Source organism: Polyodon spathula, unplaced genomic scaffold (assembly GCF_017654505.1).
Source record: "Polyodon spathula isolate WHYD16114869_AA unplaced genomic scaffold, ASM1765450v1 scaffolds_2678, whole genome shotgun sequence".
In the NCBI taxonomy this organism is placed as follows: Eukaryota; Metazoa; Chordata; class Actinopteri; order Acipenseriformes; family Polyodontidae; genus Polyodon; species Polyodon spathula.
In genome coordinates, this window is record NW_024474146.1 from 1 (window position 1) to 13,335 (window position 13,335).

The 13,335-nt window shown below is 38.2% G+C and overlaps 1 protein-coding gene across 1 annotated transcript; it reads left to right on the forward strand.

Annotated features, from left to right (window-relative positions):
• Positions 1-10,389: 10,389 nt before the first annotated feature.
• LOC121310851 (olfactory receptor 52K1-like) lies at positions 10,390-11,370 on the forward strand. Its single transcript, XM_041243784.1, has one exon. It carries the CDS (start codon positions 10,390-10,392, stop codon positions 11,368-11,370), a length of 981 nt encoding a protein of 326 aa, XP_041099718.1.
• The last annotated feature ends 1,965 nt before the right edge of the window (positions 11,371-13,335 follow it).

The following is a 13,335-nucleotide window of genomic DNA, read 5'->3' on the forward strand; positions in this document are numbered from 1 at the left end:
ATAAAATGTTAAAGTGCGTTGATCCACAGGTCCATAGAAACCCTCCTGAGAGCCAGGGCAGATCAAGCATGCGGCTCGAGTCCACACATGTATGCAACATAAACAACAGACCCACTACAGTGCCCCAGTCACAGAAACCTTCCACTGGGCAAGACAAACCTGTTTCAATTTGAACATTGTGGGCTATGTTGTGCGAAGGACTATGTTTTTGGGCTATTGAGGAATAAAGACAGAGTGAAAACATGTTTTAGGTTAGTTGTGAACTATAACACAAAACATCCTTAAATTAAACAGATATTTCTGTTCTTGTTTAGCTGAGTGATGATAGTTAATACTTGTGTGCTGTTGAAAAAGTCATTCATGAACAGATTTAATAGCTGATAAAGACATGATTCTGGCCACACTTTTCTTCTATGTATTTTTTTCCATTGTTGTTCACAGAAAAGGATCAATTGTCGATTACATGGCATCATATTTTAGCACAAGCAATTGCTGCTTTCAATTATGTAACTGCATGTAGACCAAGAGTCACCCAGGTGGTCAATTAGATAACTAGCCCATTAGGACTGAAGCTAATCTGCACACACTGTACATCACACTCTGTACACACTGTACATCACATACATCACACTCTACACACACTGTACATCACACTCTGCACACACTACATCACACTCTCTACACACACTGTACATCACACTCTGCACACACTACATCACACTCTCTACACACACTGTACATCACACTCTGCACACACTGTACATCACACTCTGTACACACACTGTACATCACACTCTGTACACACACTGTACATCACACTCTGTACACACACTGTACATCACACTCTGTACACACTGTACATCACACTCTGCACACACTGTACATCACACTCTGTACACACACTGTACATCACACTCTGTACACACACTGTACATCACACTCTGTACACACACTGTACATCACATTCTGTACACACTACATCACACTCTGTACACACTGTACATCACACTCTGTACACACTACATCACACTCTGTACACACTGTACATCACACTCTGTACACACTACATCACACTCTGTACACACTGTACATCACACTCTGTACACACACTGTACATCACACTCTTACACACACTGTACATCACACTCTGCACACACTGTACATCACACTCTATACACACTGTACATCACACTCTGTACACACTACATCACACTCTGTACACACACTGTACATCACATTCTGTACACACACTGTACATCACACTCTGTACACACTACATCACACTCTGTACACACTGTACATCACACTCTGTACACACTGTACATCACACTCTGTACACACACTGTACATCACACTCTGCACACACTACATCACACTCTGTACACACACTGTACATCACACTCTGTACACACTGTACATCACACTCTGTACACACACTGTACATCACACTCTGCACACACTGTACATCACACTCTGTACACACACTGTACATCACACTCTGCACACACTGTACATCACATTCTACATCACACTCACACACTGTACATCACACTCTGTTTGTACCCTGCATTATTCCAGTTGGTAGAAAACATTTCAACCCTTTGTAGTCCACACCTCAACATTTTCAACTGATAAAAAACAAACAAAAATGTATTTTTATAGATTTTGTCACGTGATTGTTTTTTGTTATCATGATAGGATAATGTATGTAATCACAGATTGTATGCATACATTATTTAAAAACATCACTTCCCACACATGGAGTTTCTACTACTAAGCCATTAAATGATGTTCTCTCTCTGTCTATAGTGCATAGTGCTCTAAACATAGGCACTCTTAGGGTATTTTAAGAGTGTGCCTTTCTGGATAATATTTCTGTAAGTACGATAGACTCTAGTTCAATATATCAATCAGCTTTTTTTTATATACCGGTTTTCATAGTGGACCACCATCACAAAGCCAACTTTACAAGATGGTCTCGTATTGTTCGTTCTTTTAGATATATGAAATTTATGTCTCTTTAATGTATTTGTACTACATATGCACATATACTAAATACAAAACAAAATGCAAAAAAAAATACATTAAATACAGTGAAAAGTGCATAATACATGATAATAGCATAATACATGAAATAGTAGAAAGATAATACATGAAAGAGCCAGAGCCATGAAGCTAAACAAGCGTTCTCCAAGTGTGGTGCACTTTTGCTTGGGGATAACAAGCAGGCCAGAGTCGGAGGACCTCAGCTTGCGTAGCGGGTCAGCATGTTGAGGAGGTACTCAGGACTTGTGTGTGAAGGGCATTGTAGGGGAGGCAGGACTGTGTGATGAAGGGAATTGTAGGTGAGCAGGAGAGTTTTGAAAGTAATCCTGTGATGTGATCATGTTTTTTACATCTGGTAAGGATCCTGGCAGCGGCATTCTGAACTAGCTGCAGTCGGTTTATGGTGCGTGCCGGGAGACCACCATATAGAGAGTTGCAGTAGTAGTCGAGAGGAGACAAATGCATGACAGAGTATCTCTGTATCCGGGAGGGAAAGGTAGGGATGGATACAGTCAGATACAGTCAGTGTTTACACACTGTTGTGCAGATGAACCAATGGTCCTGGGAAGTTACAGTTTTCTTGTTGCTGTGTAAGTGAAGCAGAGTCTCCCCTGAGTGACGGTTAAGTACCCTCGGGAGGCAGGACCAGGGGGGTCACTGAGGGGAGGGGGCCTATCGGCAGCTTTGATAAAAAGAGCTCAGTGACACCTACCAATAGGCAGGAGTGTATCCCATAAGGATGTTTTGGTGGCCATCTTCTCTTTCAGGGAACCAGGTTTATGGTAGGTAAACTGACCTTTTCTTGTTTGCTGTGTAAGTCATTGGTTGAGTAGTGCTTTGCTGCACAGAATTCTTTGGACAACCCAGTTAACTTTATGGAGAACTATTTGACTAAAATGATGCCCTACAGTATGTGTTGACTGATTTGTATAAGTGGATTATATATGTAAATGTATATTTAATATAGTCACTGTTGGTTTCACTAACCCCAATTATCAGTAATCCTGGACTACCTAATAATAATCCAAGATTAGTGCTAATCAGGGTCATTAAAAGCAGCCTCAAATGATTTAACTTGTGTGTAAAATGTTGTTCAGTGTTTTTTTTTTTTGTTTGTTTGTTTGATTGTTTAAACTTAGTTAAAATGCACTGCATATAAAACTATATAGATACAGTCTGTCAAAGCACTAAATATTTTTACTCTCTTGAAGTACACTTACTGTATCTGTCTGTTCTGAAAAGTCAGTTTGGTTTACCAATAATAACCAGATCATGTTTGCTTTTACACATATGAATTACTTTTTCAATTTTCCCTTTCAAGGTAAAACTGAACAGTAAGCAATCCCCAGCCACGCGAGAAGAATCTGTAGGGCATAGTAATCTTTCCCACACCACGTTTATACTGATTGGATTTCCAGAACTCCACGAGTACAGACATTTACTTTGCTCATCCTCTCTCTTTCTGTGGATCAAATATAATAAATCAGTGTTACTGTGAGGAAATGGCACTTGTTTCCTTGGCTTGTGGTAGTACCACTATAAATAACGTAACAGGGTTGTTAATGGCTTACACTATTGTCGGGTTTGATATTAGTTGTAAACTTTCTTCTTACATTAGGATCATAACTGTGGTCATCAAAACCGCATCTGTAAAAGTACGTCAGAAAGCTTTTCATACCTGCAGCACCCACCTGATAGTTATGTTTTTCTTCTACCTGTCAGGCAGTGTATCATTTGTAACATACAGGGCCAGCAATACAATTCCTGCAGATGTTCACACTCTGTTAAGTGTTATGTATTTAGTTGGCCCAGCAAGTGTAAATCCCATTATTTATGGATTCCAAACCAAAAAAATCAGGCAAGTCATTGTGAAAATTGTTTAGAAGTTGTTAATGTAAAGATCTAACATAAATTTGTCCAAATCTACTGTTTTTTTTTTTTCTTGGGGGGGGGGGGGGGGGGCTGCATTGTATGGACTCGTGCATTGTATGAACATATATCAATTGGGATGTAATGGTAAAGTTAAAGTATAATAGTATTATTAGAAGCAATAAAGGAAAGCTGAATATAAAAGTATGTGATGGCTTTTTTCCTTGAATGCATTGCATAGATTCATGTATATAGATAACAAGCAGAGACAGAAATGTGGAATACTGCATTTACACTGTTAGAATATGTCCCTCTCTACTTGAGCAATAAAACACCTCTAAAGTTCAACCCCGTATGTTATTTATGTAAGATGGGGGTAATGGCACTACCCCATTTACAGTAAAATATAGAGGGTTAATGTTGCTGGCTTAAGAATATAGGAACACAGTAAGCCTGCAACACAGCACAGCAAGTGTTTGCTATACAAATTGAACTTTGTCATACAGACATTAAATCACAAATGTTAAAAAAGTATAATAATGTGATTTGTGATTTTAATAATAATATGTATGTTTGCAAATAACTGACCTTAGAGGCCTACAGCAGGTGGGAATGCTTTTTTTTTTTTGCAGCACTTCACTCAAACAATGGCTGAAGACGAAAATATAGCTTACAGTTGAAATGGTCCAATAATAAAATAAGAAAGTGAAAATCAGTTATAAAAACAAATAATAAATAAATAAACACTTGATAAGTTTATATAAAAAAAGCACACATACTGTCAAACATGATACTTCAAGTCACTGAACAAAAGAGTATGAGCAAGTGTAAAAATTGCAGAATGTGCAGCATCCAAGAGTATATAATAAAACCTGTCTAACCCAGCATCACATGGGACCACAACAGTGCTGGATAATACAGTGCTGCTTAAAAGAGGTGGATACAATACAGTACCTAAGAAAAGGTATACATGGCAAACTATGTGAACATATTGAAAAACCATATTGGTCTGGTCTATAGTTGTTTTCGTGTACTTTGGTATGATGCAATGGCTGTTTTGTTTAAAACCCAAATCTTCAAATTATCTGTATAAGAGCTGCTTTGACACTGTCTTTAAAAAGGACCCGTGTTACATAATGCAGGTTCTTACAATGCTTGAAAATTATATTAAAACGACACACCCCAAAACAATTCACAATGCCACCAATTGCTCTGTATCAAAATAAAAATTATTAGGTAAGGACATTTGATTTAATCTACCCCATGTTATGACAGGATGTGGAGAAAAACTAAAAACAAAACCAATGCAAAACTAACTTAATGACCTGTAGTGCTCATTATACAGTTTAATGAATTTATATGATAACACAGTGGCCTTATTTTCTCCAAAGGCTTGTCAGTGAATATTCTGCAGTCTCCAATGTTGCATGTAGGCACATCTTGTTCCCTTCTACAAGCATAACAACACTGGAGTATTTAATATAAAGAGAAATCTTCCAAACATGGCTGATATATTGTGGCAATTCGGACAGTGCACTCTCTTTAGGACCTTCCGAGGGCTGTGTGTGTGTGTGTGTGTGTGTGTGTGTGTGTGTGTGTGTGTGTGTGTGTGTGTGTGTGTGTGTGTGTGTCTATCTCCCTGTCTCCCCCTCAGTTTGCTGTACTCAGTAATCTTCTATCTTACCTTTGTGTTGCTGTCTCCAGTTAGCAACATTGCTCTAAAGGGGCAGGATCTTTCCCAGAGCCTCTCGTCAGAGTGTAAGGCTGGGTGTTGCTTCCAAATAAGAGCTAATTTCCTTGAGCTACATGCCTTGGTTTATTTATTGACCCAGTAGGTTGCGTATTTGTCAAGATTACTTCAATATTTTATTAGGCTGGGGCCTGAATCAAATGAAAGTGTATGGCATTGTTACATACACAGTATCCCTTGAGGTAGATTCAATCAGAAAATGCAATACCACTTTGTGACCTGAATTATTTCTCTGTTTATATTTATTAAATCAAACTTCAAAACATAAGGGGACACTCCCGTTACAAAACCTTTTAGAAAATACATGCAAAAGGGTTTTCATGAGAAAGCTGTCTTGCAAGTACAGTGGTAGCTCAGCATGTTTCATCTTGAATGTTTTCTTAAAAAGAGCAGAACAACCAAGAAGTTGAAAATCGTAGAAGTCGATGCAAAAAAACTATTTTTTGATGGGGAAAAGGAATAAAACATTTCCCATCCAGATGTCTTACATTTGTGATAAATGGATAACATTCTGTGGGGCATCTCTGCACTTATTGAATTGATTACTCATGAAAGTATTTTGCATGTTTTTCAAGATGGGGATGATTATTCAGGGATACCACAATATTGAGAGAGGGAGAAGTGTTAGTGAGATAAAACAAGGGAAATGCTCTACCCTCAGTCATTCTGCATTCTGAAGCAATCCGAATGCATGTTGGATTATTAATTAACAGTGAACAGTTTTCATTATTCTTGGCTGTTGTGCAAACTTGAGTGACATCTTCCAGCATTAATTATCTTTTCATACGGTAAACAATTAAAATTAAAATACATACATTGTAAGAAAGGGATTTGCCTATTCTGTAAATCATGAAGGAAGTCGAACCAGAAATATAGCAAAAAACTTCATGACAATGACAAGTGTGGTGTATGTATGAAATGCCTTTAGGCTGGCAACACCAGAAGCAATATCTAACACAGCCCTTATAATTCTAATATAGGAAAGAGTTATGCTCCTACTGGATCAGATTCCACTGTGGAAAAAACTACAACCCCCTGTGACGGGGAACTGTCCCGTCTATATGAATGTGTTTGGAACTGGCAGGGAGGGGGTTAAATTTCTCCCTGCCAGGAAAACATGTGAGACTGTGGTTGGAGCTCTAATTGAATGATTATTGATTAATTGGGCTCCAGCCACAGGGGATAAAAGCCAGGGGAGAGGGCCTGGCTGGAGGTGTTTTTTTTGTTTGGAGTGCTTGGTTTTGGGGAGTTTTGTGTTTGTGAAGAAAGGAGGCCTGTTTGTTTTATTGTTTGGTGTTGAAGAACCTGGGAACCTGACCATTTACTTTTGTAAGTTAAATTATTATTTTCTTCTTTTTGTTGGCCCTTGTGCCTGTTTATTTGATTATTTTGTTTAAATAAAGACCTTTATTTTTGACTTTACATTGTCTCTGAGCCTCAGCCCTCTGTCATCCTGTCACACCCCCCTATACTGTTAAGTGTCTGCCCAAGCCAATTTTACCACAGCCAAGTGGTCACAATAACAGTGTTTCATTACATTACCGTTTTGGAGAACCAATCTATTAGCAAGAAAGTTTATTATCATAACTGCTAAAGTTTCTCTCAGAACACCAAATAATAATAATATTATGGGCACTCGTTTTTTTAATTTGTTTATTATTTCTGAATAATACAAAATATTACATATCGTTGCACACTGATCTATTGCCATGGCCAACACGATGGTGGTTTCCATTGTGACAAATTCATGAATACAAAATACTTAAGTAAGACAAATAATATTGATTTCAAAGCAAGTATGAAGTTTAGGATCATGTTTGGTAAAAATGCGGTGACAAAGCCAATGTCAACTGAAGCTAGAAGGGAAATGAAAAGGTGAATTGGAGATTGTAGACTCTCTTTCATTTTAATTAGAATGATTAATCAAATACTGAGTACCATATTTGCTATGTATATAATAAAACAATGAACATAATGAAAATGTTTCCCATTAAAAAAACAAGGAATCAAAGTAGAATGAATTCTGATTGATGAAAAACCTCCACTGATAATTGGTCAGAACAGAAGTCAACCAAGCACAGTCCAAAGCTGTGTTAAGATTAGGGTTATGATATGGATTCATTGTGCATTACAGTTCAGGTGAGAGTTAGGATTAGGGTTGGTGTTCAATTTGTATTTTTTTTATGATTTAACAAATGTATATGCACATAGGTAAAAGCCCTAATTTTTGTATTACCTGTATTTTATGTAAAATGAATTGCTGTTAAAAGGCCAAGATTGTTCGTTTCACCACTAAATCATCTGTTAGACTATATAAGCTGCCTTTTGTATCAGGGGCTTGCTGGCTCTGAAGCAATCCACAATGGAACAGAGCTCGGCCAGGCACAGTTCAAAGCTACTGTATCTTGGTTTAATAACACAGCTCAAATTGCAAGTCAGTAGGCTAGGATTTGCATGCAAGCTGATAGCCCTCCACCGGGCACACACATCATACGCATGCACACACACATTAACTACCCTTATGCTAATGGATTGTCCTGTTCCCGTACAATAGATGCAACACGAAACAAGACATGACAAGCATAGAGTCCAGCAGGATGCCATCCCTTAATCCTTCATCCCCGAGGGAAGGACAAAGTCTCGAAAATGACCCAGTGGTCAATGGCGTAGTTGCAGGCCTGGTCTTCCCCCTTGTGTGGGACCCTGTCAGCCACAGGCGACAGACGGCCAGAGCCCAGTGGTGCAGAGGGCTATCAAGAACAGGCAAACCAGAATGGTGCAGGAGGGAATCGGCAATGGCCTCCGTGTCATTCTGCATCGGATCCCCTGCCAGGTAGGGAACCAGACGGTCCCGGTGCAGGGCTACTTTTCCCTCTCTCTGTGGCATCTGCACCTGATATGTGACCTCCCCAATCCACTCCAGGACCTGGCAAGGCATGAGACAGTGGCTGTAGACCCAGACCAACTCTGCCGCATTAAACTGGAGCCCCTGAGTCCGGAGGTCATAGTTCGATTCTGCATGACCCCAGCAGCCTGCTGAAGACATACACGGTGAACCTCTCTATAGGTCCGCCGACCTGGTACTACTGGAGTGGGGTGTACAACCGGCCCAGGGGTCCTTTCCGGGCAGTGCAGGTGTCGCAGGTCTGACAGTGGTCGTTAATGTCCCATCTGGACTGTCCCTAGTAGAAGGATTGGCTTGACAGCCAGACGCTCCACCTGAGATGTGCTGTCAGCCAAGGTTTAACTATAGGAGACCAGAATGAGTTTAGACTAGAATTATTACTGCTGCAAGTGCTGCATTGGTGGTGTTAGGAAAGGGACCCACAACAAACATAGGTGTGGGTTAGTGCACACTCTGACTTGTTACAATAGCAAATGTTTATTTAAAAAAAAAAAAAAAAAAAAAAAAACATAAATAACAGAACTCCCAAAATCTTTCTAAATTAATTGAATCATGGATATTTGACAGTGAGCTGTTACAGACCCATACAGGATTGGAATTTGTTTTTATACATGATATATTGCAAATGTTGAATTCACTTCAACAGGAGGTGAGACTCATTACACTGGAGTGACAACTGTACAAGACGAAGGGCCCACAAGAAGCATTGCATTGACCCTTGTGCTCCCACAGTGTAACATATAGTATGACTTGACTGCTTTTGCTCAGCGTGTGGAAAGTGTCCATTGCCTCAACAGCGTAAGGTTTAGAGTGTTACTTATTGGAACAGGTAAAAAGAAAAAAGGTAGAGTATTTTAAACATTGTGCTCTCATAACATGTAGTTAAGGGTTATAATAAGCAATGGGCATCTGAACTCCAATTAAGCAGCAGAATGAATCAACAGAGAGCCACACCTCTGGGGAATAGGAAAGGGATTTAAAGGCAGTTATTGTCAAGAGTCGGCTAACAGTGTAGTCAAACTGGAAAGTGAAGAAGAGATTCCTTTTTACATAGCGTGAGTATTATTATTGATATTATTTGTGTTAGTTGCTGAAACAAAAATGCACATACAATAATATACATTGATTGGAACGTGTAAGCTGTTTATGTAATGCGGGCAATAAATAAAAAACATATAGTAAAATACAATTTAAATATAAAAAATGAAAACAGATACTGGTTTGCACACATGATACTAACTATTATAGCCATGGGGCAGCGTACCATGGTACAATTACAAGTGTAGTAGGTCAAGCAAGTGTAGTGAATTACAGAGAGGATGGTAATGGGAGGTAAAATGGATGGCAAACCACATTAAATCATGGTAAGTATAATTATAGTGAAAAATTAATGTTGCAAAATAAGAAACAAATAAAGACTTTTAATTGTTTAATTAATATGAAAAATGTGCAGGAGTTTTTCCTTTATCTAAAAAAAAAAGTAGGACTTATTTAAAGAAATGCTTGAAATATGTCCCTATACCTTTAAATTACATTCGACTGGCAGGGTTCCAGAATCAGTTCTCCTAAATAACCTGGCTAACCCTGTGCTGGAAATCCATTCACAGTGGTGGCAGAATTGGGATGTGTTTGAAAAGAAATATCAGCCCTTCTACCTTACATTATTAAATGTTTGGCTTTGTAAAAAAGAAAAAAGGATCTTTAATTTTGCACATATACAGGCAACATATAGATAGATAGATAGATAGATATGAAGTTATAATGTTATTTTGTTTTACAGGTATCAGGCATGTTTAAAGCCAACAGCACTGGAATCACAATGCAAGAAAAACCAGGAGGAAACCATTCTTATACTGACTTCATTTTTACTGGATTTCCAGGATTTTCTGAATACAAGCCTTATCTTTTCATCCCTTTCTTTCTCATGTTTCTAGTGGCTATAGTTGGAAACTCTGTAATCATTTTTGTAATCAAAACACAAATAAGTTTACATTCCCCTATGTACTTTTTAATCTTTGCCATAGCAATTGTGGATCTAAGTGCACCAATGACATTTGTCCCGAATATGTTACTTAACCTTCTATTGAACCTAAATGGCATTTCTCTGGGCGGTTGTCTTGCCCAAATGTTTTTTATCCATTTGATAAGCTGCTTTGAATCAACCATACTTCTGATGATGGCTTTGGATCGTTATGTTGCCATATGTAACCCATTGCGCTATAATGATTACATGAATAGTTCTACTTTCTATAAGCTATCTATTGCATTCCTGATAAGAAGTGTATTACTAATTTCTCTCATTGTCATCCTTGCTAGTACTCTTTCATTCTGTTTTTCAAATGTTATTGAACATTTCTATTGTGAACACATGGTACTAGTTGGTTTGGCTTGTGGGGAAACAACGAAGAACAGCATAATGGGACTAGTGACCATTTTCTGTATACCAGGTGTCGACCTTTTGTGCATCTGCTATTCATATATTAACATTTTCTTTGCAGTGCTTAAATCTGCATCAGGAAAAGCTCGTCAAAAAGCAGTCCATACCTGCGGCACTCATTTGATTGTCATTTTTGTGACATATCTATTAGCTATGTGTTCCTATCTTGCATATAGAATCAGGAACTCCATGGCCCCCGACATTCATATTCTAATAAGTCTATTGTACCTCCTTTTTCCATGTTGTTTCAATCCAATTATTTATGGTGTCAGGACAAAAGAGATAAGGGAACACATTTTGAAAATGGTTAAGAGAAAGACAGTAGACCCAGAAAACATTAAGGTAGCAAGTATAACAAGGTAATACATTAAAGGAATGGTCTTATACACCAATGTGTATAAGACCCAGAAAAAAAGAACCTGGTTTCTGGTATGCTTGAGTCACCCTGAACAAGAAATTGAATGTGCAAATACTGTGCTGGAGCTCCTTCATGTGAGTACAAGTGAAGCAAGTGTACCTATTGCCACCTCCCACCCACAGACAGACAATGGCTCTGCACAGCGCAGACTGCAGACTGAATCACTCCTTAATCTGAAATGAAAGAGCTGCACAATTGCTTGAACGTGTATAACCTGTGTAGTGTCACTGGTGGTCAGTACTGCAATACCTCATCTGAAGATTGGCTTAGACAGTGTGAGCCAACAAAGAGTGCTTACTTCATAAAGACATTGATGTTCAAATTTGTTTCAACCTCTCAAAAACCCCTAAACCACTAAAAAACAAAACGAAATATAAAAAAAAACCTGTGCCTTCATCAATTTCACCATAAACAGGGTTCTTTTTTGGCTCTGATACTACAGTGGAAACACAAACTGAAGACACAATAATATAATCTTTTAGCAGTTGAACCTTTTACAGTTTCTGTTTTCTCTTTTTTCTTTTCTTTTTTCTTAGAGAAGAAATTAGTTTGAACTTTTACAGTATATGCCTCATAGTTTTGAAGAAAAAAACAACACTGCTGATGTTTGATCTTTGTCAATTCTTATTAAAATATCAGATTTCTAAACTCATTTATTAACAAATTTATGTATGACAGCAATGTATGAAACCAATATCACAGTTTATGTTCAGTATTTGCAAAAACAGTAATGTAAATGTGCTATGTTTCTCAATAAAGTGCAAATGACTTAATGAAGCCAGCGTAAAACGTTTGCACCTTTGTAAAACTGTTAATTTTTACTATAACAAATCCCCAATATACTTCACAGTGGGCCAAACATTAATGGGCCACACATCCAGTACTCAGTCTCTTTTTCTGAAATGTAAAGTAGCCTTTATCCCTTCTCTGACCTTCTCACACTCAAACTGAACACAATGCAACCCTCCTTCTGAAGCTGTATATAAAAACAAAACAATACTTTGAGTTACAAAATGTTAAAGTGCATTGATCCACAGGTCCATAGAAGCCCTCCTGAGCGCCATGGCAGATCAATGTAGCTCGAGTCCACACATGTATGCAACATAAGCAACAGACCCGCTACAGTGCCCCAATCACAGAAACCTTCCACTGGGTAAGGCACACCTGTTTCAATTTGAACATCGTGGGCTATGTTTCTGGGTTTTTAAGGCTTAAAAAACAGTGAAAATATCTTTTAGGCTAGCTGTGAACAATAACACAAACAGTCCTTAAATTATACAGACAATGCTGTCCTTATTTAGCTCAGTGATGATAGTTAATACTTGTGTGCTGTTGAAAAAGTCATTCATGAACAGATTTAATAGCATCACAAAGACATGATTCTGGCCACACTTTTTTTCTTTGTTCACAGAAAAGGATCAATTGTCCATTACATGGCATTGTATTTTAGCACAAGCAATTGCTCCTCCTAATTATGTAACTGCATGTAGTCCAAGAGTCACCCAGGTGGTCAATTAGATAACTAGCTGTGGCAGGGTAGCCAAAGTGAGGAGACTCAGAGTTGGAAAGTGCAGCAAATAAAATCCTTTTAATTAAATAATAATCAACACACAAAACAAAAGGGCACAATGGCCAAATAAAAAGACACACAAAACAATAACTAATAAACAACTGCCAAAACCACCAACCACCAACCACTCTCCTTTTATACAGGTGCCTAGAATAATTGATTAATTAACACCTCATTAGTGCAGGCACATTCCACGTATTCCTCACACAAACTAATTTACTCACAGATCCACCCTGCAGACTCACTCACAACCACTCTAAACAACACAAAACACACAAAGTCAGGCTGCACCCTGTCACACTGGCCTACTGGCCATGAATTTACTTCAAGCTGTAAATTA